Raw genomic sequence first — 24,896 nt, 5'->3', positions numbered from 1 at the left:
ACATACCGCACAGTGCTACGACAACCTACGACACGCACATACGAGACACAAGACCTTCACTACACCACAAAAAACGACTAGTATCACTCACGTAGCAATGTTACACATGCAGAACGACAAGGTATGTGTTTCTTAGAAAGCAGAAGCAGTAAATATCTTTTTTAAGAAACATCAATCTACTCGGATTGCTTTCTCTTGGCCAAACGCTTGCCGGTACCGAAGACCTTCTTGCCTCTGTTCTTACGTTGCTTGCGTTGTTGACGAGAGGCCTTCTCGATCTTGTTAGCTTGACCAATGCGAACACGACGGTAGTGAGGCTCGAACTTGTTCAAGGCCTCGTTCGAGTCGTAAATCAAAGCGAAGCCGGTAGTCTTTCCACCACCAAATTGAGTACGGAGACCAAAAGCCTGGACGTTCTCAACGCTGGCCTTGTACATCTCAGCCAACTTCTCGCGAAGGTCATCCTTGGAGATGTTAGCCTTGCCAGGGTGCAAGATGTCCACAACCTGAAGGATTTAGTCAGAAGAAGTTTCTTATTTAAAGCTGGTGAGCATTAAACATACCATTTGCTTGCGTTGGAGCAAGCGGTTAGTCATAAACTTGCGAGTTCTGATGGTAACGGCCTCACTCATTTTCACTACGGTGCTTGATGGTGGTGGGTAGCGGGATGGTTGAATAGGCACATTTTGTTTCGGCCACCAAATGTGACTGCTTTTCTCTATAGTTAGATATAACATTTGTTAAATGCGTTATTTATGATATAACGAACCCTAACGATGATGGTTGGATAAGACAGTTTAATGTGAATAAGGTTTTGCGGGATAAATAAGCGAGTATTCCTGCGACAATGGATGCAATGTTATGTTACAGCAGGATTGATTGGTAGTGGGTGCGAAGACGGTAAAAATTTACGGTGTCTTTAATTGAGCAGGATTACCTGTTGACACTAAATTTTATGTTTGTGCTGCGTGGATGTATGAACCCTCATCTGAATTCAATTGCTGGATATTCTGTGGAAGATTTAGTAAATATGTAATATAAAGCGAAATTTGAAGCGCTTTTCTTAAATGCAGATATTATTGTTGTTTTTTTTTTTAGTATTTTTTTCGTATTTTCTTTATCTTGGCTAATGGGATCTTGTTAAAATAGTTGGTCTAATTTTATTGTGATGAAAATAGACTGTAACGTGTTTGAATGAATTATATTGATTTAAAGCTCGGGCAGGTTTCGTAATTCATCCACTCAAGTTTAATTGTAACTTGTTAATGTATGTTTTCGCAGTGTTCCTTAGTTTAATCTTCCATGGTTTTTTTTTTTTTTTTTTTTTTTTAGTAAATTAAAATTAGTAAGAGAGTATAGGCATCCTTTCAACAATCAGTTTCGAATTGAACAAGCCTTCCTGTGACAACTCGAATAATTATCACACCGGAGACATTCATTAATAGTATGTAAATTGTACCTTATTCATATACCCGTGCATCATACTTGTTGTTGTTTGATACACAGCAGTTTGACTCGTCCCATGTTGCCTCCATTTATTTCATTGAACATGTTGAAAACAACTCACCTCATACATAATACTCATTTCCTCGTCATATCAACTAATTTCTTCCGAGCCGTGTAAACATAACGCCGGCTTTCCGCTTCCCAATCAAGCCATTCAGAATAAACACCTTAGTTCGTAACTTTACATTCATTGGTAGTAGACTTTCCGATGTGTACGAAGTATTTCTACGATATTACTCTCTACCCCTCTTAGCTACCTTTCCTTTACGTTGTAACATTAGTACAAATACGACACTAAAATATTGAACTCCTGGTGACCTTCACGCTGTAATGAAAATCGAATACAAGGGTGAATATTACGAGATCAAGTCCTCTGAGGCAGACTGCTTCTCAGTGACCGGTAAGAATGGAGAACTCGGTTTACTGGCGTCAGGGAAACCAAATACCTGGAGATTGAGTCCCGTGAATCCCTCTTTAAATGCAGATGAGAATGTATTCCTCGCTTTATATGCCTTTTTTACTTTGTATCACTCTTACTCTAATGAAGTTTATATTGCTGCAGATGAAAACTTGATTCGCAATGTAACACTACCCGTTGAAATTAATAAGGAGAATTTATCCCTAAGTGCTGATAGAACCACCTTCTGGCAAATAAAGGAACCGTGGTTAGTTAACAGTTCACCAGAATGGCCCTTATCATATCTCCGTAATCAAGTAATACGCCGTCCTCCTGCTCCAGCACCAGGAACTGTTTTATATCGTCGATGGATCCCTTCTCTGGAAGAGACAATTTCGTTTGTCGCCTTTGACATTAGCAAGCACATTCCTCTCTTCCATGAATGGCAAAACAATCCCCGCGTAAACTACTTCTGGTCGGAGGCCGGCACTATGGATGCGCATATACAGTACATTCAGAAGATGCAAAACGATCCTCACTGCTATTCTGTTATTGGATATTTTAATGACCAACCCTTCGGTTACTTTGAGATATATTGGGTTCCGGAGGATCGTTTGGCGCCTTTTGCACAACCTCTGCACGCTCACGATCGTGGCTTTCATGCTCTTGTGGGCAATGAGAAACTCCGGGGTCCCCACAGAGTGCCCGTCTGGATTTCAAGCATCACACACATGCTATTTTTAATGGATTGTCGCACCCAGCGTGTGTTGTTAGAGCCTCGCATCGACAATCATAAATTCATCCAGTACCTCACTCGCGAGAACTATGCTAAACGCCTGGAGTTCAATTTTCCTCATAAGAGAGCGGCTATGATGGAGATTACCCGTACAATGTTTTTTACCTGCATTGGTCCTCGTGTGCAGACTGAAAACTAGGCGTATCTCTCTTGCCGCTTGCTACGACGCAGCTCGGCATTTCTGAGGTTAGAGTTTGATAGCACATTTGTTTTATCTACGGTAGCTTCTTCGTTCGTATCTTTCAGAATGCGACTGATCGTGGCCGTTCCTATGTGGCCTATATGACCGACGAGAATGGCGGATCCGAGATTCTTCTTCGTCATCTTCATACCGGTTTCTGTGTGAGGGCCGATATGAGGAAGCCGACCGCGGTGGGCTACGGGTGCGTCTGTAAGAATGCCGTTGAGGAGAACGTTCTCTCTGGTCGTTTGTGCGATGATAATCCCGCTCATTAGTTTTTCTCCTGTCAGTGTAGCGATAACGAGCGACACTTTGTGAAAAGTCGACGTGAATGCGCGAGTCGTCAATAAGAACATTCTGCATTTTAAAGTAAGCACGCTCCACGCTTTCCTTATTGTCGAATTCAATGAATGCGTACTGCAGGCTGTCTCCTGTTTTTTTATCTCTTACAATCTTGCAAGACACGATTTTTCCGAATCGAGAAAATATGAGTTCAAGATCCTCATCCTGAGTCACAGGATTTAATTTACAGACAAAGAGAACGTTTTCTGGAGGAGCAACGTGGGCAAAAGGTAGGTCGCCAACCATTTCAAGTGTTAAAGCTTGGGCTTGTGCTTCTTGTTCAGCCAACCGAGCTTTTTGAACCTCTTCTGGCTCTTCTTCGTTTATAACATTCGTGTCACCTATTCTCACTGTTGCAAGTTGCTCTGGCGTGGGTGAAGGAGACCGTGATGGAATGACAAGCTCGGGTGGATCTTCAAATGGGTCATCTAAAACGATTGTGTGTTTTATACGTACATCCATAAATGGCTGACCCTCTTCATCACATAAGGTGCTGTTAATTTTATCTAGGGTTTCAAAACCCTCTGCAATGTAACCAAAAACTGGATACCGTTCGTCCAAATTATGCAGCCCTTCACCCAATGTTATAAGGAACTGGCTTCCACATCCTATTACTTCTTCACCTTCACTGTTGCGAATAGTAGCCGTACTCATGCTGACTGTACCTCGAGCCTGATGAGTCAAGCGTTCATTGAACTCCGCTGGAAAGAATCTATCACCGGTTTTCATTAACCCTTTTGCACAGATACCCCCATTTCCTGTCGGTCCTATGGGATCGCCAGTCTGGCAAATAAAGTTTTTCTGTACATTATAAAATGGTGCAAAGTTGTAGTACTTAAGCTTGCAAAGCTTTAAGAAATTGTTGCATGTAGTAGGGACCTCGTTGATACACAAGTCAATGACCAGGTCGCCAAGAGAAGTTTCCAAAAGCACTGACATGTCAAAAACTGCTAGTAACAGTAGGGAACCCTGAATAGAACGAACAATAGCTTATATCCGATAAGTCCTTAGAATGATTTTCGTAACGGTAATATTCCCAACTTGAGAGTTCGAAAAGCCCAAAATATAAGAATCGGTGTTTAGATGCTTTGATTACTTAAAACAAAATCAACTATAAGTTTAAACACGAAACTCTGAGCGTCTACGTTCTGTATTTCATTTTCCTGTCATTCTTACTACAACGTACGTGCCAGGCAACAACACCATAGCACCAAGTATCTGGTAAACGACCATCATCATTAGTGGAACTCACTTTCATCTCAATTTAAACAGGAATAGCCCTTTTGACGCATTTTACGGGTCACAATCCTTGGAGCTGTTAGCTTTCGTTTGGATACAAATTATCGATTTTTTCACTCGTAGTAAGGTTACTACAAAATAATAAGCTGATAAATATAAACTATTGGTGTTTGGACAGAGCTTATACTGTACTTCTCTTTTTTTCTTCATCTTATGTAAGTATGTCTACGTACGAAGAAACGATACATGAACCCCAAGAAGAACCATTGGTCTACCACATCAATGATGCCCCTATAAAAGATTCAGAAAGTTGGGAGCAAAGCGACGGAACAATTGGCTTTTCTCTTCACCCCTATTTAGCACAAGGCGCCTCATACATTACTACAAAAAAAGTTAACTCAACCTCAACTGCCGCGTCCCTTATTCCAAAATCAGAAGTCTTTGAACTTCAAGTTCCTTCGTACGTGGTTGAGCCAGAAACGCTACTAGTTGAATGGGCAGACTTATGGAATGAGTTGCAACAATACAACTTTTCGACGGTTTTGGAAGCCCAACAATTTCAACAGTCTTTCCTGAAAAGGGTTAGCTTTCTCTTCAGAGAAAAGCTGAAGCCAGCACTCCAAAACTTACAGGATCAGATTAACGAAGGAAAAAAAAATCTGCAGCCTTCATTGAATACCCTATGGGAAGTTGCCTCTGCATGGAAATGTGCGGAAGCGCTATATCTCTCAAGTCCCGAAGAACCCACCCTTGCATTTGGTATAATGGACTGGGTGAATAGTTATGATCCCCAACCCTCAATTAAGGATGGTATGGAAATCATGACCTACGAAGTCCCTCACCAACACCCAGAGTTTTGGTCCTATGTTTTTAAAACCGCCCTTCGAGGTTTATTTGAGCAAACAGTTTCATGTCTCGATTCTTCTTCTCTGATCTTGGAGAGTGCTTCCTTAAAAAGCTGCATTCCTGAAATTATCGACATCATTCAAGCGGCACCACACAAACAAAAGCGCACACACAGTAAATTCGACTTTGAAAAACACTGGAGACGTTGGAGAGCACGAGTTTTAGGCATGAGAGAAACAGTCTTTGCAGATGAAGGCCTGAACACCCATTACCGCGAAAACTTGGACTTGCTGTTACGTGTACTTAGCGGTGATCAGGATGTGCTGCGCTCGCTTTCAAATCACTGGCAAGAATATTTCGGTGCTCTTTGCTATTTGTATGATCCTGTTGGATGTGATGATGTTAACGGCGCATCTATCCTTTATGAAATTGCCACTGCTCCAGAGACTGGCTACTTACCTGATGTAACTTTGGAGTTCGAATGTGTGTGTTCGTATCTCTGTAAAAAAAAACCATTAGAAGCTGTTCAACATGCATTTTTGCTTGACCTTGGGTTTTCCGTACACTTGACTGATCTTCTTACAAAATCAGGATACCTTGAAAACTTTGTCACGTCAAAGTTTCCTGTAACTTTAAGGGAACACTTAATTTTAGAGTTTGGAAACGCTGTTTTGCAATCTACTGGTAATTGGAAGGTTGCATACTCGTATTGGAAATATGTACCAAACTTTGGGCCTCAAAGAATCAAAGAAAGCATTTCCCATGTTGAAATAAAGTCTCAAGATGATGTTCAATCAGCTCTTCAATTTTGTGCAGAACTTGACTTAGAAGATGAGCGAAAAAGTATTCTCAGTCATTGGGCACAGCTTCTAGTCCAAAAAGGTGAATACGGCGAGGCTTGTTTACATATGAATAAGGCTGAAGATGTTATTTCTCTTAATCGTTTAAATTGGAATTTGTTTGAAAAACTTCTTGATTCTAAAAAACCACTGGACAGTTTAGATTCTACAATGTTGCATTTGATGTCCTCCCCGATGGAGTGTCCAGCAGTTCTCGCGACAATGCTGGCCCCTTTAGCAACATTAAACCAATATTTTTCTTTAAGGGAAAATGGTCAAATCTCACAAGCGATTTCTTCTTTAGTAGCAATTTTGAAAGCAGACGGTCTCCCTAAAAAATATTTCTTCCCCTTGCTCTCCGAACTTTCTAGTTTCATCTCATACCTTTTTGAGGATGAAGAAAATAGAGTGAAGTTAATGTCATTGAACGACACTTATGACTGCATTGCTTCACTAGAGGATCATCGCTCGGATGATGATTTCGATAAACCGCAAGTCATTACTTTGCGGAAACAGCTTGCTCACATAACCGCAAGATTGTTCTTGTTAAAGTAAGATACGTTTCACTGTCCCATATAATACAAAACTACTTTGTGCCGTTTATTACAATAGTCTTGGTTGCATGAAACAATTTAAATCAAACCTTCCGATACTACCTAGTAGCATCTACATTTGTAATATTATTTTAAATGATCATTACTTCAACTAAAAATACTTAATAACACAATCGAAAACTCATTAAATTTTTTTCATATCCTCATTAGACACGAAGTACGCATCGTGGATTTGCATAACCCGGTCAAATTCCTCAATATCCAGAAAATGTGCTGGAAGTACATCTTGGAATGTTTTAAGAAAGTCATGAATCACATCAATCCATGAATATACTAACTTCAACTGGCCCTTTGTCAATGGTACACGCAGTTGTTTATCATCATAATCCGGCGAAATTAAGATGACTCGAAAGAGTTGCAGTACACAAAACCAAAAATCTGAAAGCATTTGGTAAAGAGAATTAGGTAAAAGATTAACGTATACCCAGTAGAAGGATTCATCGAGTTTTTGTAAAAGTTTTTGTTTCTCATCTTCACTTTTAGCTGTTATTTCGTCAAGAGATAATTCATCAGCAGAATACTGAATACTTGATTTGTCATTCGTGTATCTGATCAATTCATATACACCAGAATTTCTCAATGCCTCACGAACATTTATCTTGTAAATGATAACTTAACTTTTGAATCATCTCATCATATAAAGTAGACGTTAAGAAAAATGAAGAACAAAATATGTAATTTTGAGTGTCCCTAATAGTAAGAATGCTAGTTCGTATAAGAACTCTTCCACCAAGACTTAAAGTAACCCAATTGTCAGAGCGACGTTCGCTAAGAGCAGGATCGTCAGCAAGTGCAAAGCTACCCTCGCCATAAATAGTTTCTTCATTCGTAGTCAAATCCCTGCACTTAATAATTACTGAGATATTTTTTGATTGAGAGATCACAAGACGCACAGACTCGTCCCACTTTGGAACCACGGTTTCTTGAGCATATGCTGTTTGAAGTAAATCGTTAGCACCATCTCTCAGTATGACACTAAATCCATAATTTGAACTAGGAGCGACTGAGACAAATGCCATTGCAACACTTAAACAGACATTAGAAACCAAGTGAGCGGATTCAAATGCATCCGGGCGCTCTCTTAATATTTCATAATCAACATTCTGACGAACAGTCGTAGCCGACAACCGACAATGATCAACTGTGTTTACCAAAAGCAATGCTTCCAATAGTACCCTCTTTTGAGTGCCTTGTTCTTGTTTCTTCAAAATCTCAACTTTTTCGTCCAGTTCCTTCCTCGGAAGATTCACATCATAAATTAAATTTTCAGAAAAAGGTTCATCCAAAATTCGACAAAACAGATAGTACAGAGAACTAACATAAAAAAAACCAAGATTGTTACACTGTTTAAGGAACCGAAAATACAGGCATCTAGCCTCTTCAATATCTGGCCAATCGAAAGACCGAAGCAAATCCATGCATGAAGTCACAGGCGCCAATATTGTCTTATATGAATCCAGAATAAACTTCGAGCCCTTTGGAGGGCAAGTGTCTTTGTAAATTGCCTGTTCAGCATGCGGTTTGGCATTCTCCAAAACGATCATTATTCCCCTATCAACAAAAGAAACCCCAAAGACATGGTAAAACTCTGGATAGTAGAAGGAGTATTTTCCTAAAGCGGATGTAAATTCACGTGCCTGATGATACAAGTTGACGAGATCGTTCATAGTACCGTCAGACAAATCTTTATATGAGTTATTACTTAGACGTCGGGCAGTTTTGCAAACATCATTTAGATAAAGTTCAAAAGTTGCTTTGCTAAATATCTCAGCTGGTGGAAACTGATTAAATAACTTTAAGGGAAATATTTCCTTCAAAGTGTTATATCGTGTCAAAAGGTGAGAACCTAAGTTTTTTAATCCGATTACAATATTTGTTGAGACACCGTTCAGTTCTTGTTTAGCCTGGTTTTCATAATATTTAGCATAACCTTGATTGAGAAGAACTGGAAAATTCCTGTAGATGTCCGTAACTTCTTCGGAACTTCCGTCGAATAATGGATGAGGGAATATTAAGTTGCTCAAGACATCATTAAGTTGTGCAACAATAGCATTTGTTCGCGGACATTCGGACAGTTTCGAAATTAAGCTAAGTAGACAAGTTTTATGATACCATTGCATAAGATCCTTTATGATATCCCTGTCTATGGCAAGCCATTTTGAATAAGGTGTGCCAAGCTCAATCGTTTTAAGCGAATAATACAAGTCACGAAGCTCGTAAATTTGAACTTTATTCTTTTTAATAAATTGATCCTTCGCGAGCTCCAAAGAAACTCTACATACGGTACCCGGATGGATGTCCCAGACAGTACTGAAACTTTTTGCCAGTCCCCAAGTAGATGGATTTGCTACAGTACCTTTCTCTTTAAAATTGTACTGGAAAGCCAGGTTTAGTCCATACTTATAGTACTGAAAACTCTTTGATGGTCTCAGCGTAAACTCGTTCAATTGCGCTATTGCCGAAGAAAAGGGAGTATCGTAGTAGTGATTGTGAATTTCCAGTGCTTCTGCAATTCCGGGATAGTTTTGTAAGATTTGGCGGGCTGCTTCATCGCAAGACGCAAGCTCTTCTTTCATATACGATTCAAAAGCGACATAAGAATCAAAATCCGTTAGGCTTATAGACGAACGACCATTCGTTATCCGCTGACGAAGAACTATAATGTCACAAAGTGACGCTAGTGGTACATTCATATGAGCCAACTCCCCGACATCTTTTAGAAAGGCATCGTAATTTGACAATTCGAAAATACAGCAAAGCATCTTTATATGATTTAAGAGGGAAAAATCTCCCAGTAAGAACAGAGGCTTTCGTAGGACTGTATCTGTATGAAACTTGTCCCATTCTTTTAAGAATTTTTCAAAGAACTTTTCAAAGATTGCTAGTACACTGGTCCTTGTTCGAAGATAATTACTTAAAGCTGTTCGAAGTATTTCAATGAGTTTTCGTCCAATTCGTAAGATAGCCAGTATGTTCGTATTTTCAATTTTGTACAGCCAGCGTACGAATGCTTCTAAAACAGCGGATAAGTACTCATTATAATAATGTACTGTTTTTAATGAGGGAATTTTTTCGAGACTTAAGCACTTTGTCTTGTTTAAGAAGGAGGAGATCTGAATCTTATCCCGAAGTTCTTCCGTATTCTCAATAAAATCACTCTCGAGAATTCGTAGCCGAGCAACTTCCCCCGAAAGATTTGACACTGTGCTGGAAATGAAAGGCACATTCTGTTGTTCTGAAGAGCACCGCAATAAGGCATTCCTTAATAAGAAGCAATAATGATCAAATACTTCTTCTGTTCGCTCAGATTGCTTTAGGTTTCGTCGGCTACGAACCGAGGCCATAAACAAAAAGGCCCTAATTACCCATTGGTAATAATCAGGAGGTTCTTCAACGATATCATCCTTGTCTTCCGTATCTGTTGTAGAAGCCATAATTCGCCGATTCGAGGACTAGCTACTTAACAAGCTAAAAGGAGCAGCTGTCTACTCCTAATAGAGCTCCTATGCTTCAACAATTCCGTGAATAATCAGAGTTTCTTCAACTGTGGCAACAATTGGTGTTTTCGTCACTGTATGAGGTTGGTTTGTTGCTTATGATGGGGCAAAAACTAGCTAACACCCTGAACTAAAGAGGGTCCGGAATATTTTTAGCGAGGGTCCATAGGGGAATTTTGCTCCCTGTTTATGTTTAGTTATGTAAAACTCAAAGTAGTATGGGGTTTCTTCAGAGAGTGAAGTTTCCACAAGCCACTTGCCCGTTTACAACGAAGAAACGTAATACAGTGAGGAATATATATAAGAAAGACGTAGTTGATCTTGAAGAGTAAGGAGCAAAAAATACTAAAAAACATGGCTACAAAGCTTGATTGGGGGGCTGTCAAAAAGGACCCCGTGTCTTTCTTATTCAGTAAGTAGACTTCGTTATATCTGTGGTAGTTTAATTGTATCACTAGGACCTGGCATACTAATTGACTACAGAACTGCTTCAAAAGGAGAGGAGTGCTGTACCACCTTCATTTGAATATACTCGGCCAGACAATGTTCAGTTCCAGTGCTCTATGAGACTTGCTGACAAATCAGTATTTACAGGCAAGCCCGCTCAATCAAAAAAACTGGCAAAGAGAAGTGCCTGTCTTGAATACTTGAACTGGATGAAGAGCGACGATACATCAGACACGTCGGCCAATCAACCCGGCAGCCTTCCCGTCTCGCAAGATTTTTTGAAAAAAGAAGCGCAGGACAATCTGATTATGTTAGACATGCCACCTTGTACTGAGGAACGCAACGAACAAGCTTCAATAAAATCCGAAGAGCAAGCATTCACAAATGCGAATCAACAACGCGAAATTGTCCCAGACGCATCACATTGTTCCTTAGCAATAAAAGTTTTTAAAACTTTTGAGCGGGAATTTGGAATGCTCGACGTTTTGCAAGGTAATTTGAATAATTTGCACCTAGTATTCAGCATTATGTTATTCGTGACTAATACGTGCATAGCATTTCTCATATCAGCGGGATACAACAGTAAAGTGTCCACACAGTTTAAGACAGACGAATCCGGTAAAGGATTTACTGGTATACTTTACCTTGGAAAGATGGCCGTCCATCAAATGAGTTTTCAGGATGCACCTAATGAAGCGTCTTACAGAAGCGCATGTAATTGCCTCGTGAGGACAGGCCTGAACAAACTTTTGAATTGCCCAAAGCAATAGGAATGTCGTAAATAGCAGAATAAAAGTTCATTTAAATCACCTTAAATAATTGATTGTTGATGGGCAGCGAAGCTCGCAGTAACGGAGCTATATATTACCGATGACCAACGTGCACTTTTGCAATGAGATTAATTCATATAAACAGTTATTGACTACGATGAATCACCCTTGCTGACTAAATATCCCGAGAGAGATTAGCCATTTTATTTGGATGTGCAAATCCACACACATGAAAGCGTGTAGTGAGAGGCTATTTCGTGAAGGAATAGGACAAGAACACTCACTAAGACACTGCTCTTAGTTGCTAGGAACGCCATCACCCCCTTGCGAAGACATTGAATCACCTTGCTTCGAGTGTTCAGTGGCATACAAAGGGTTGGGAAGGAAACCAGGCGCAGGTGGGAGCGCGTTTTCCATACCAGTTGGCGGTGCAGATTGAATGGGCATGCCCGAAGCACCGACTGAGGCATAAGGGCTAAATTGGTGCTGGGGAGGAAGACCCAACGAGTGATACAGTCCTGAAGCCGTCGATGCAGCGTGATGAGGTGGAGACCGGTAAGCAATAGGTGCTCCAACGTTTCCTCCTTGGCTACGACCCCAGGAGAGGCGAATTCGAGACTTTCCAAGTGGATAGCCTTGCATTTGGTTTATGGCGAGTTCTGCAGATTGTCTATTGACGAATTGGACAAAGCCGCAACCTTTCCCAGGAGGAATTTTCACATATATAATTTCACCAAAGTTTTGGAAGAGAAAACGTAGTTCCTCTTCAGTGACATAACCCGAAAGACCACCGACAAAAACAGTAGTGTTGGTGGGATCAGTAAACTGGTTGACCGGTTGGGGTGCACCATAGAATCCAACGGGTTGCAGCCCAATGTGCATCATGTTCATTGGACTGTACATGTGATTTTTGCTTTTGGGTGTGGCCATAGCAATTCGCATAGGGCGGTTGCCACAGTAAACACCCTGCATCTCTGTCAATGCACGTTTTTGGTCATTTTCGTCATAAAACCGAACAAAGCCATATCCACGGGAAAGATTTGTGTTGGAGTCCATCATAATTTTAGCAGACTTACAGGAACGATAGCGCGATTGGAACAATGAGAGCAACATAGGTTCAGTAACCTCAGGACCTAAATCTCCCACAAAGATAGAGAATTCGGGTGTTTTCCCCTCGCGGCGATCATGTAAACCACCTCCAGAAGCCCAATTCAACTTAAAGAATCGGTTTGTTCCGGGGATCACCGTGCCGTTGAGCGACATGGCTTTCATCGCACTAGCAGGCGAATTAAACTCAACAAAACAATAACCCGCGTTAAGGCCCGAGTATCGGTCCCGAATGATCTTAACGTTGACATTTTCACCAAGAGAGTTCCAGATTTGCTGGACCATCGCCTCCGTTATAAAAGGGGCGAGCTCTCCCATCCAAAGAGTGCTATTGTTATGGGAAGCTGTTTCGTCATTATTGACATGCATCATGTTATCAGAGCTTTTAATATCGGAAAGGGAGGCATTACTGGCATTATTGGAAGAGTGAAACTGAAGTCCAGTGGTAGCTGGATTAGTAGCAGCCCCATTTTGGTTGTTCGACATCGCATCATGAGAGAGCTTTTCGGCACCGTTGCCATTATCATTAGAAAAAGACGCATTTGCATTAACACTCATATTCCATTGAACATCTTGAGGCTGAACGTCACCAGCGTTTTCAGCGTTGTTTCGTGAAGCCATTATAATCAAGAATACTGAGAAAAGGGGGGACAAAAGTCAAAAACGTGCAAGGTCGTCACAAGGGAATTGAATTCCTCAAGAAGTAAGAACAGTTGGCAGTTGTCGCAAAGTGTTGTGTAGAGCAAGTTGCTTCGGGACACGGTGTAGAAGTGTGTTCACAAAAGTCAAGGTAGCGTCCAAGAAGATAACAACCAAAGCGTATAAACGTAACAAGAAAAACAAGAGCTGAACGTGTAATAGGAGTACAGCGCCCAAGTTGTAAGCTTATAGAACCGTTGAGGTAAAGCTAACGGAGGACTGGGATTTAATGCAATCCGGCCTGCAAGTTACAGAAGTGTGCAGCAGAAACTGCTGCAATTGACAGAGTGCAAGAATGAAGAGTGTGGCTGTGCAAAAAGAATCTCAGAACCACGTTTCACTAAAAATCGTAAACTGCGAGGTATGAGAAAGGGCTACTGAACGATTTCAGGGAGGTGAAATTGTTCGCTTATAATCACAGAAAAAAAAAGGAAAAGAAAAGCGAAAACGCGTAAAAAGAAATTGATCAAACGCAGGTAGAAAAACCAACAGGTTGTAGCTCCGACAGACAAAATAAGAGGTGTCTGTTATAATTATCAGCAAGAACGCGCGTACAAACCTTAAAAGCAGCAGCAAATACAAAAATCGTGATCGCCCTAGAGGCCAGAACACGAGTTCGTCAGAACCAGAACGAGCACGCTGATTTCTTTAAACAAACAAGAAATCAAAGGAAACAATAATTCTAGCTGCAAACCAAGCAAACAAGCAGTATTTCTACTACAATTCTGAAGTTAACGGACTAAATGATTGTGTGTTGTTGCGAGGTGTAGTTCGTCGTTACCATCAAGGTTATGGCGGATACCCAGCCTTGGGTAGTTCGGGCAAAAAAATACAGGCGAATGCAAATCAAATAGATGAGAGAAATTTATGAAACAAATTCGCACAATCATTTCTCATATGCGTGTATTTTATTTCGCTTTTTATTGAGAATTGCTGGCCACATTTGGTTACCAACGATCCTGACCAAGATGACGTAAATATGTTGTGAGAGAATAGACACGGCGGGGGCGCAAGTGGGGAAGGCATAATCGGCGAATAACCGTGTTTCAGCGGCGAAATCATCCATAATAGCTGAGTTCAGCTGGGACGATTGAAAAGCATAAAAAATTCAAAAAAAATAAAATAAAAATAAAAAAAAAATCTCTTTGCTTTCTTTCTTTTTTTTTTAATAATAGAGTTCACCTGTTATCGTCAAACACAACTGTTTAAGTAGTGTTAATGCGCGATTTGGTCAAAAAAAACTTCAAAAATAGAAAGACGATGAAAAGTGCTTTCATCTGTAAAGCTTGTTTTAGTCATCTCTGACCTATTCACATATTTCACAACAATAACATTTTTGAAAAGTTCTTGGTTTGTACAAGCTGGGTTTTGTCAGCAAGGAGGAAAAAAAACTATCTTTTGGTGACTTCCGTTAAATTGACTTCTTCGGTGAGCTATTTCCGTCTGCTAAAATTCTGCTTATACTAAAAAAGGCAATCTTCGCTTAGATACCTGCACGCGTGGATTAAAGCGCCAACGCTTGTGTGAGTCCATTGCGAAATAAAATTATTATCGATTTTATAAAATATAAATATTCATTAATTTTAATTGCCTACACTCTCCCGCAAATGATACCAATAGCTACCGGAACAAGAATTGAAATTGCCTCTATACTGTTCCAGTATAACTTAGTCGCAGCACAGAACTCGTCGATCGCCACGTGGTTGCGACCAACCAATTAGAAAATAGGTTCCCGCAGCTTTAATTTTTGCGACACCCAGGAAGGAAGTTGAGTGCCCATCCAACGTCGACGAACAGAATCCTTCATAGTACTCGAATTTCGACATTTGTTCCTCATAATCACCTAGTGTGAATTAAATTTTGCAAAGAGTTTGCTAGCATACTCGATGGCTGCGGAAATTCGCCATCATCTAGCAAATGCCTCTTCATCAAGGAAAAATACATTAAGGTACAACGATAATGCATTATCTCAGCAAATCCCTGAGGAATTCAGTGTAAGTGTCTTTTGTAGCTTACTCATTTTACAGTATCTGTTATACTAAACCTTTAGAGAAAACGTGAAAGAAACCAAGACGAATCGCATCTGTTTTCGCACCCATCTAGCTCACTGGAACGAACGAAATTTCCTCGTTACAGTTCATCGATTGAGGATATAGATGTTATTGATCTTGCTTCAGAGGAAGATGATGCTGAGGACATATTAAGAACATGGCAAGCGGATTCGTCACCGCCGATGAGAAGCAAACCTGTATCAATGGAGCAAGAGGTAATATGTAGCTCTCCTGAAGTTGGTTCAAGAGCTTTCGGGGAATCAAGTCTACCATCCTCAATTACATCTCCTTCGGACCACGGGTTCGTCGCTGCTACAAGTGCTAATTCACCCTCACCTCTTTTACGAGATGAACCGGGTCAGGGAGATGCGGCAGAGGAGAAGAAAGACACTGTTCCTCTTAGGCTGAATGATAATATTTCTACGACGACAGCACAACCACTGTTCATTTCAGACACACCACGGAAAACAGACAGCAACTTCCAACTTTCCTCTATAGTTGACGAAATGAAGGACCGGGTGCAGAACAATAAATCACCTGGTGTCCGAGCATCCAGTCTGAACAATGTAAGCCCGAACTTACATGCGATAGACGAGGCCTCTGCAATCGTTATATCTGATTCAGATGAGTCTGATGGGCAAGATTGGCGTGACGAATTCGAAATGGAAACTCATAGTGCACCAGAAATCCTTTCCCACCGGACCTTGCCCTCCCCTCAAGTTCAACAAAAGCCTCTCGTTCTTAATCAACTCCCCGCATCTTTCCAACCACAGGATTCCAATTCGTTTTATTATTACAAAAGCGTCCATGCTCCTGAGAGCGTGAATCAGAATTTTATTTCTGGTAATGGCACGGCAGACAACCCTATATCTCTTAGTGATGAAGATGAGAATGAGATTGAGAATGTCGGGAATTACATACAATATCTGCATGATTACACATGGCAAACGGATAACAAGCAGCAACCAATGTCTGAAGAGGAATATCTTCGTTTAATGCCCTCCTATGCCAGTGCTCGTGTAAAAACCCAATATCCGACAGACTTTGGCGGTGCTGTGAACGAACAATTGAAAAAGGATCTTGAAAACCTATTCAACGGATTGGAAGAGCAGCCCATTTCCGATCCCGCATCTCGAGTCGGTACACCTCATGGCCTTGTTCCTACGCTGATGGAACATCAGAAAGAAGGGTTCATGTGGATGAAAAAAATGGAAGAAAGTCCAAAACTCGGTGGTATACTTGCTGATGATATGGGTCTCGGAAAGACAGTACAAACATTAGCCTTACTGGTTGCTAATGTTTCTGAAGATCCAAAATATAAGACAAATCTTATTGTTGCCCCAGTAGCTTTATTGCGACAATGGGAAAAAGAAATTCGAACAAAAGTTGCTCCTGAAATGGGATTTCGGACGTACATTCACCACGGTCTGCTAAAAAAACATAAATCATTTGAGGAACTAAGGAATTACGATGTCGTTCTCACAACATATAATACAATTGCATATGAGTACAAAACGCACCAAGCAATACTTGAAGCAAATGAGGAAGGTAGTACTATGATTCATGAGGCACAACTTCCCATTCTATATGGCGATTGGTACCGTGTTATTCTCGATGAGGCACAGATGATCAAGAATCGCAACACATTGACTGCCAAGGGCTGCTGCCTCATAGAATCAAAGTATCGCTGGTGCCTCAGTGGCACACCCATGCAAAATTCAATTGATGAATTTCACAGTCTGCTAAAATTCCTGCGGATAAAACCGTACTGCGATTGGGAAATCTTTTGTCGGGACATTTCTGTCCCCTTAAAACATGAGGTAGGTTCATCTGATACACGCGCTATGAATCGTTTAAGAGCTCTTATTAAGGCTGTGTTACTTCGGAGGACAAAGAATACAAAAATAGACGGTAAACCTATACTTACTTTGCCTAAAAAAACTCTTAATGTCCAGGAAGCTGCCTTGTCTCCTCCGGAAAAAGAATTTTATTCTGCTCTGCAAACAGGTGCGCAAATTCAAATGAGAAAGTTTATGAAGGAAGGCACCGTAGTATCACATTATGGTAGCATTCTAGTTCTTCTTCTTCGTTTGAGACAGGCGTGCTGTCACCCTTGGTTAGTTGTGGCTCGTGAAGCTACAGCAGATGATAACGATGGGTTTCGGCGTGAAAAACTTGCTCTTTTCAAACAGCTCCCAAAAAGTGTTGTTGAGGGAATCAAACAACTAGAATCGTACCAATGTCCAGAATGCTTAGATTCCGTGATGGATATTCAAATTCTAATTCCTTGTGGTCACTTGATATGCCGAGAGTGCTTGGCCAAACATGCTGATAAAATGAATGCTGGGGAAAATGGTGATCTTCTATCAATGTTCCCAAAATGCTCTATTTGTCTTGAATACATTAACACTGATAATGTATTAAGTGTTGAGCTGTTTCGATCTTTTGCAGGTTGTTCGTCTTTAATGACCAGCAACAATACATTTGACTTAAAAAACGTCAGTTCAATTTTGCCATCAAGTTTCACAAACATTCTTGAGAATAGGGAAATTGGAATGTCGATATTTACAAATCCAACACAATGGGTAACTTCCACAAAAATTGAAAAGGCTCTGGAAATCATAAACGACATTCACAAGAAGCATCCTAGTGACAAGGTTTTGCTATTCTCACAATTTGTTCCCTTTTTAGAACTGTTTATGGTTCCATTAACTCAAAAAGGCCTGAAGTTTATCGCTTATAACGGCGGTATGAATGCCGCTCAAAGAAACGATGCGTTGACTGCTTTTGAAACTGATCCAGATGCCATCGTCCTCTTAATTTCATTAAAAGCAGGAAATGTTGGACTCAATCTGACCTGTGCGAACCATGTTATCGTTTTAGACCCTTTTTGGAATCCATTCGTCGAAGATCAAGCCATTGATCGTGCTCACAGAATTGGTCAAACAAAAGATATCACCGTTCACCGAGTCATAGTTGGTGAGACAATTGAAGAACGTGTGGTTGCTTTGCAAAATAAAAAAAGAGAACTGATCAATGGCGCCATGGGAGAAGAGGGTCTCCGCAACATATCTCGCCTTAATACGAAAGAGCTGGCATTCTTGTTTGGAATGGATCAGTCACCGAATCAAAGTATTTGATCCTGATTCTCTTCGTTTTGTGTTAATTTTTCTGTTTGTTCTTTATTTTTGTGAATATCCCTTTTCCGGATAATTATGTATTTATATGATAAGCTTGGATTTACCGTGTTTTTTATTTTCACTCTTTTATGTCAGCAAACGTTACTCCGTCTTCTTTCATTCCTAATAGTCCATGTACGTTCACCTTTCCTTTTGCAAAGGTCATAATGCAACTTGTTCCAGCGAAGGTGATACCCCTTTCCTCACCGGTTCTATTTGCAATCGCTATAACTACATCCTTCTCGATAAGAGGACTTAATCGTGTAGCCCAGTAATTGATGTTTGTAATATCGGGTCCATTTTGTTGAAGCAAATTCTTGTCATTTTCAGAAGCTAACCACGACATGCTAAGGCATAAAACTGGCCGTTGCGACAAAGTAGAGAGTCGACTCTTAACGAAATTCGCGTATTCAAACTCGTCAAACGAAGCTTTGAAATCGAACGGATTGATGTCCATGCAAATGGCCATCGAAATAGGACCTAAACCATCAACATTATACATGTGAAATGCATCGCCCGGTATTGCCCAGCTTTTGTCCGTTTCATACAAAAAATGCTTGTGGTAAACATGAAGAAGATCACCATCTGGACCTAATAGCGCTGTGCTATTGTACAATTGTGCATTTTTATCGCAATTCTTAATAATCTCTGGGAATCCGATTATTGTATGGCACGAGAACAGCCGAGAAATCGTTTTTGCGAACTTCAAAGATGCACCATCAAACCTATCTCTACTTTCCGCAAAGGGCAAGATTTCGGCTTTTGATCGAAAGTTATAACCTGTAATTTTATTCTAAGTATTCAATCCCATATAGGTTATTGATAACTTTACCTGTAAGTGCCATTTCAGGAAACACAATGAGATCCGTCTTACCAAGAGCTGTTGAATAATTACTAAGTAATTTATTGAGCCTCTCAACATTCTTATGAACTTTCCCAAACTCTGGACAGAATTGAACACAAGCGATTCGCATTTTATTGAAAATGAAGTGTGTCAAAATTTAAAAACAGTTGTCCGTAGGACTAAAAACTGTAGAACATGTAAAGTATACATGAGTGGGTGAATAGAATACATCATCATCGATCGGCACAAAAACACAGTGAAGGTGTTAATATGATGCTACAACGCTTGTTTTATGGTATAACAAATATTGATTGTTTAAAAGAAAATGAAACAAGGTACCAAAAGTATATAGATGCTCTATACATACAAAAACGAACAAATACCATCCATGATAAAAGTCCGAATAATCCGAAAACCCAAAATCAGCAGCAAATGTGTAACCAAGATTACTCACAACAAAGGCTGTATACAGTCCTGCTGCCCATACGTGTTCTATAAATTTTTTAAGTCAAATAGTCCTGGAGAGACTCTGAATCACCAAGTCTGTCCTCTATCACCTTAATCAGTTCAGTCGTAGCACTTTCAACCTGGTCATCGTCTTCTTCCATTAACTCGGCAATGAATGGCACAGATTGAGGAAGAGTAGTGAGCCAGTCTTCGTTAAGTCGCTTGTACAATTCTGTTTCCATTTGGATCGCTAAAACGCGGACATCAACAGTTTCAGAGCGCAAGTACTGCAACAACGGCGTGTTAATAGCCTTAAAGTTATCATCAGAAGCAGCAGTGCTGGCGAGCTCAACGACCGCCTTAATGAGAGTGCTATTGTCAAGGAGAGGGGCATAAGATATTTGTTCAATTAGAACGGGTGCAATTTTGTTGAAACGGGCTGGAACAAGCCAGAATTCTTCAGAGTCATTTTCAAACGCATTGGCAAGACTACTCAATATCAGTTGGCGCAACTCACCATTGGTTTCTTTCGAAGCCAACAAATCAACCGTATCATCCAATACATATGCGTAGTAGTTCGTAACGATGGAAGTGAGAGACTTCAAGAAAACAGTAAAGAAGTTGTAGAAAAAGATTTGACGAGCTGTTAAACCCGCAGGGTCTGTAGAGACTAAATCTTGTAAGGCCCAAGAGTGAAGACGGAAAAATAACGGACGGAAAGTGGAGTCACTAAGCTTCATAACGAATTTAAGAAACACATTTACAGACTTTGTCTCGACATTGTCAAGTTCTTCAGCAAACAACAACGAACGACGGCTGTCGAAGGAATCCAAAAGAATTTGAAAGTTTGTCTGTATACGACAGCTAACGCAGAACGTGTAGCATTGTCAATACCCAATCCAATCAAATCAAACAGACGAATGGCGGCAGTCGGTCCAATCTTAACGCAATCGGGCCAGACTTGAAGAATGGCTTTGAATAACAATCTTGTGGGAATGTACTTAGCAACAGTTTCGAAGAGCATCTCACCAATACTCTCGGAGTCAAAAGCTCTTGAGGATGTCAAGGCAGCTATAATAGTTGGACGAACATAATTAGCAGTAAACTCCGGAAGGACCTTGAATAAGTCTATCATCATGAATACATGCAAGCTCCACAAGACTTCCTTCCTCATCATTGATAGCATTATTCAAAATCTCCAAAGTGAACGGAACAAACTCTACCAGTTGTGGAAGAATACGCGCTCCAAGAGAATTTGCCCAAGACCGTAACACACACAATGGCAGAAACTTGCACATCCTTTGAACTGCTCTTTAATCCAGCGGATCCAATAACCGAAGAGACAGCGGGAACAAAAATCTCCACTTGTTGCATGAAGCGGCGAGCCATGAATGATAGACATTCCATCGCCATTTGAGTCGTTTCTTCATCGACATTTTCAGAAATGTTAGCCGTAACATCTTCAACCAAACTTCCAAGAACAGAAACATTTGTGCCTTGACGTACTCTAAACTGTAACAGAGTAAGAGCACTACGACGAAGTAATACGCGATTGTCGTGAAGCAACTCTTTGATAACGGCAGCAAAAGAAGAGATAGGAAGCAGGGAAATAATATTTCTCAATGCAGCATAAACAGCCTCTTTTTCATTTTCAGTTGTGAGGATTTCATCCAACTCCATAAGCAAAGAGACGGAGTCAGAAATTCCGCGCTCCAATAACTCAAACTTTTTGGCGTCTGACTCAAGCGTCATAGCAAGATCAAGTTCAAATTGCTTCGATTTACAAATCAAAGAAATAAGTTCAATGATATTAAGACGAAGATTGGCGACGCTAGCAGCAGAAATCTCAAAAGGAATTTGCTCAAGCTTAATTTCAGAATGATCCTTATCATGCTTTTCACCGACTTCCAGCTCGCTCTTGCGTAATTGGACACATGCACCAATACACTGCTCTATAGCGGTAAAACGATCTCCCAGAGAAATCGTGCGAACAAGCAACAAACAGAAATCTTGAATGACCTTCGCATGAGTTGATTTGATGTGTAGCAATTTTTCTGAAAATTGAATTAAAAATGAGGAGAGATACTTTGAAACACCCATAGTTTGCAAGAGAGTGACAAACAAACGAAGACGGCGGTGCTGAGGGATGTGTGGAAACGCATTCACAAAACACGAAATCAAAACGGCAGCATTCACATCCGTTGAACCAGAAAGCAGTGCGGGAACAACTCTCTTAACAGTTTGTTCAATGGCATGCGAAGAAAATGCATCGTCTCGCGACAAAAGCGTGGTTCCCATGAAAGTGAAAATAGGCATGACACCATGGAGAACTGCTGAAGATTCAACACTAGCAAGCGCGCCAACGAGCAACAAAGCACGATTCTGTACTTGAGGATTTGTAGAGGAACGAATGCAGTTAACCAAAATGTCGATACGGATAGACGGTGGTGCCTCTTCAATAGTAGTAGCGCTCACCATGGTATACAAAATGCCAAGGAGCAACTGCAGAAGATAAGCAGAGAACTGGATTTCATCACGAGAGGAGATAACAAAATTCAGAATCTCAAAAAGTCCGGAAAGAAGAGCTATATGCGAAGTGGGATCCTTTTGTTCTAATAACTCGAGAATACGAGTTAATATTTGAATCTTTGGCTGCAAAGCAGCAGTCTTTTTCACCTTCTTTGCACTTGCTGCCGGAGCAACCTCACTAGTCAAATCCAATTCGGCAAGCAAAGAGCTAAAGACACTAGTGGGAACGTCTATTGCTTCCAAGGTTTCAGACACATATGAAGGTGGCAGTTCCATGTTGAGCAACAGACGAACAAACTCCAGACGTCCAGAGTTTTTCAGTTTTGACTGCAATTGCACCAGTCGTCTACAAGCAGCAGAAGCAGCATTGCTGGGTTTACTCACTAAAGCAATAAGAACAGTGAAGTCTTGATGGGTAGCCAAATTCACAAGACCGGCAGCCTCGTCAAGGGAAAGCGTAGACAAATCGCGTTTACCAGAGACATACTCCTCCAATACGGGAACCAAAAACTGACTTGCAATCTCACGAGTGTACTCTTTAACACCGTCCAACACAGAAAGCAGGAAGACACGAACCTCGGAAAAGCGGTTACCAATTACGTGCGACGATAAGAAAGATACAATAGCAGCTTTATGAGAAAGATCCTTTTGCTTCTTTTCAGAGGAAAGACGTTCACTCAGATAAGTAAGGACATAGTTAGGATCAACCAAAATTTCTTCCTTCCGACTACCGATAATATCATCCAAAAGGGAATTTAACTCGGTATAGGACAACCATTTGAGCACACTGCTATTCTCATCATTCAATGAATAGATAGTGATCTTTTGCTTAGAGTCCTCATGCTCACTCACTTGCTGAAGATGCTTGACGGAAACAGAGTATGACGAAAGAGCAGACATACAACTAGTCCGAACTTTTTCAGAGGGGTTGGCAAGGCCAAACAACAAGTAAGGAATAAATGCCTGGTAATCAACGTTTTCGTTGTTTCGGATATTTTCTTCGAAACGACTAAAAGCAAGATCTTGAGAATCCGAATTTCCTGAAACGATTATTTGAGCAAGCAGTTCCAGTTCGTTGTCAAACTTTTTGGTAAGCTTGCTAAAAAGACGCTTATCAATAATAGCAACTCTGTCAGCCAAAGAGACAACATTTTTGTTTTTGTAGTCATTGATGGAAAACTCAGCAATTTCACGAGTAAGAGCCTTAACAAGCTCTGCACGCTCCCTTTTAGAATCCTTTTCGGTAGCTTCAAAAGTAACAACTTCATCTTCTACATTAGTTGATTTTGTCTCAACTTGCTCCAAGGCTTTTCTGCATTCACTAATTTCAACATTTGGTGAAACAGCATGCAACAATTGCAACAGAGAAATTGCTTCCTGTTTCGTAAGACGCAAAAGAGAGAAGGAAGAGCAAAACTCCTCTACGACCTCCGGGGTGCAAGCTTCGCGGATAAGAGTAGACCAATAAAGATAAAGAAACTTGTTAATGCAGCAATTTTGTGAGATTTTTTCCAAAGCTTTTCCGGCAGCCAGGCCTGAAAGCTTCAAAACAATCTCTTTTTTCAGCACGACAGTACCTGTATGAGTCTGTACGAGCTGCGAAATAAACATTAGCGTCGAGAAAAGCGTTTCGGAAGAACACTTTTCACAAACAGCCTCAATGAGAACTTGAACGACATTCGACGCCAACGGAACACAAGAGGACAAGCCTGTAAGTATCATGAATCCAGCAAGACGAAACTCTTCAGAAGAAGGGTAGCAAGCGGCGTAGGAAGCGCTCACGAAGACACGGTCGATGATAGTGTCAGCAGCAACATTATCATTTGCCCAACAAGCAATTACTTCCAGAGATATACCTGCCCAGAAACGCGAGAGAATTGGGTAAGTACAAGCCTCTTCAGCAGCGGCTTGCACCGTCTGAGCGTACAATGCAAAAAACTCCTTGTCCTTAACCATCATATGAACAATGTCTGTTCTGGAAGGCACTGTGCGCGCCTTAATGGCATGTGTAAGGAATTGGAGGCAACGAGACTTTGGTTTTGCGCAAAACAAAACCCGTCCAAAGAATGGATGGTCGTGAAAGGGCAAAAAGGACAAGATAAACTCATCTGAAACATATTCTTGAATACTAAACCGTCTCACAAGCCATTCCAAAACCTTCAGGGTATTTTTATGAGGTAAGTAAGGAGCCAAATGACGCAGAATCGCTCGAGATTCCTTGTTAAGTTTATCATTCTCCTCTTTCGACAGCAACAGTCTGTCGACCTCAATTGAAGTCTCAGCTAATAGAGTTTTTTCAAAATGCAATAACCGAGGCTCGACTGACACTAACTCATGGAAACCCTCGACCGCTACAGTAAAAATTTGGTCAAGATCCATGTCTGCTGCGACCTTTGGGTCATAAAGCAGAGACGGAGCCCGTCTTATTTTTCCTGATTTCAGCACATTATTTTTTTGTATTTGCCTCAACTGTTGCTGAAGAGATGAAGCCATTTTTGCTAATAACAAAAACGAAGTGTCTCCTGGCAGCTTCGCAATTCTGGGGTGGAGAGAATATGGTGGTAGT

General features: G+C 40.8%; 10 protein-coding genes across 10 annotated transcripts; 4 read left to right on the top strand and 6 right to left on the bottom strand.

The window, feature by feature from the left end:
• Positions 1-176: 176 nt before the first annotated feature.
• On the bottom strand, positions 177-632 carry SJAG_00468 (40S ribosomal protein S24; the record flags this gene model as incomplete). Its single annotated transcript, XM_002171711.1, has 2 exons — positions 177-506; positions 564-632. The coding sequence occupies 2 exons, from the start codon at positions 630-632 to the stop codon at positions 177-179; spliced, it is 399 nt and encodes a 132-aa protein (XP_002171747.1).
• A 1,117-nt stretch (positions 633-1,749) lies between these two features.
• Positions 1,750-4,477, bottom strand: SJAG_00470 (RRM-containing cyclophilin regulating transcription Rct1). The gene has a single exon (XM_002171713.2). It carries the CDS (start codon positions 4,159-4,161, stop codon positions 2,911-2,913), a length of 1,251 nt encoding a protein of 416 aa, XP_002171749.1. The 5' UTR covers positions 4,162-4,477; the 3' UTR covers positions 1,750-2,910.
• On the top strand, positions 1,837-2,838 carry SJAG_00469 (siderophore-iron biosynthesis protein; the record flags this gene model as incomplete). The annotated part of the gene is made up of 1 exon (XM_002171712.1): positions 1,837-2,838. The coding sequence occupies one exon, from the start codon at positions 1,837-1,839 to the stop codon at positions 2,836-2,838; it is 1,002 nt and encodes a 333-aa protein (XP_002171748.1).
• Positions 4,478-4,682: 205 nt separating the features above from the next.
• SJAG_00471 (nucleoporin Nup85) lies at positions 4,683-6,701 on the top strand (the record flags this gene model as incomplete). The annotated part of the gene is made up of 1 exon (XM_002171714.1): positions 4,683-6,701. One exon carries the CDS (start codon positions 4,683-4,685, stop codon positions 6,699-6,701), a length of 2,019 nt encoding a protein of 672 aa, XP_002171750.1.
• Positions 6,702-6,884: 183 nt separating this feature from the next.
• On the bottom strand, positions 6,885-10,194 carry SJAG_00472 (C2 domain-containing protein Git1; the record flags this gene model as incomplete). Its single annotated transcript, XM_002171715.2, has 2 exons — positions 6,885-7,358; positions 7,483-10,194. 2 exons carry the CDS (start codon positions 10,192-10,194, stop codon positions 6,885-6,887), a joined length of 3,186 nt encoding a protein of 1,061 aa, XP_002171751.2.
• Positions 10,195-10,425: 231 nt separating this feature from the next.
• Positions 10,426-11,538, top strand: SJAG_00473 (hypothetical protein). The gene is made up of 3 exons (XM_002171716.2): positions 10,426-10,669; positions 10,741-11,196; positions 11,260-11,538. The coding sequence occupies exons 1-3, from the start codon at positions 10,612-10,614 to the stop codon at positions 11,472-11,474; spliced, it is 729 nt and encodes a 242-aa protein (XP_002171752.1). The 5' UTR covers positions 10,426-10,611; the 3' UTR covers positions 11,475-11,538.
• A 233-nt stretch (positions 11,539-11,771) lies between these two features.
• On the bottom strand, positions 11,772-13,202 carry SJAG_00474 (RNA-binding protein; the record flags this gene model as incomplete). The annotated part of the gene is made up of 1 exon (XM_002171717.1): positions 11,772-13,202. The coding sequence occupies one exon, from the start codon at positions 13,200-13,202 to the stop codon at positions 11,772-11,774; it is 1,431 nt and encodes a 476-aa protein (XP_002171753.1).
• A 1,964-nt stretch (positions 13,203-15,166) lies between these two features.
• On the top strand, positions 15,167-18,471 carry SJAG_00475 (ATP-dependent DNA helicase; the record flags this gene model as incomplete). The annotated part of the gene is made up of 2 exons (XM_002171718.2): positions 15,167-15,274; positions 15,331-18,471. 2 exons carry the CDS (start codon positions 15,167-15,169, stop codon positions 18,469-18,471), a joined length of 3,249 nt encoding a protein of 1,082 aa, XP_002171754.2.
• Positions 16,795-19,666, bottom strand: SJAG_00476 (N-terminal amidase Nta1). Its single transcript, XM_002171719.2, has 2 exons — positions 19,343-19,666; positions 16,795-19,290 (listed from the first exon to the last, which is right to left on the bottom strand). Exons 1-2 carry the CDS (start codon positions 19,482-19,484, stop codon positions 18,590-18,592), a joined length of 843 nt encoding a protein of 280 aa, XP_002171755.1. The 5' UTR covers positions 19,485-19,666; the 3' UTR covers positions 16,795-18,589.
• Positions 19,667-19,857: 191 nt separating this feature from the next.
• On the bottom strand, positions 19,858-24,823 carry SJAG_05187 (U3 snoRNP-associated protein Utp10; the record flags this gene model as incomplete). The annotated part of the gene is made up of 4 exons (XM_002171720.2): positions 19,858-20,617; positions 20,671-20,872; positions 20,919-21,018; positions 21,080-24,823. 4 exons carry the CDS (start codon positions 24,821-24,823, stop codon positions 19,858-19,860), a joined length of 4,806 nt encoding a protein of 1,601 aa, XP_002171756.2.
• Positions 24,824-24,896: the final 73 nt, after the last annotated feature.

Source organism: Schizosaccharomyces japonicus, assembly GCF_000149845.2.
Source record: "Schizosaccharomyces japonicus yFS275 unplaced genomic scaffold supercont5.1, whole genome shotgun sequence".
NCBI lineage: Eukaryota > Fungi > Ascomycota > Schizosaccharomycetes > Schizosaccharomycetales > Schizosaccharomycetaceae > Schizosaccharomyces > Schizosaccharomyces japonicus.
This window is presented reverse-complemented; position numbering and strand designations above follow the sequence as displayed.

Bases quoted from the DNA above. Each gene is read 5' to 3' on its own strand.
- SJAG_00470 (XM_002171713.2), bottom strand. From the start codon at position 4,161: ATGTCAGTGCTTTTGGAAACTTCTCTTGGCGACCTGGTCATTGACTTG.
- SJAG_00473 (XM_002171716.2), top strand. From the start codon at position 10,612: ATGGCTACAAAGCTTGATTGGGGGGCTGTCAAAAAGGACCCCGTGTCT. The intron at 10,670-10,740 runs GTAAGTAGACTT...AATTGACTACAG, and splicing joins CCCCGTGTCTTTCTTATTCA to AACTGCTTCAAAAGGAGAGG. The intron at 11,197-11,259 runs GTAATTTGAATA...ATACGTGCATAG, and splicing joins AATGCTCGACGTTTTGCAAG to CATTTCTCATATCAGCGGGA.
- SJAG_00476 (XM_002171719.2), bottom strand. From the start codon at position 19,484: ATGCGAATCGCTTGTGTTCAATTCTGTCCAGAGTTTGGGAAAGTTCAT. The intron at 19,291-19,342 runs GTAAAGTTATCA...ATAAAATTACAG, and splicing joins TCCTGAAATGGCACTTACAG to GTTATAACTTTCGATCAAAA.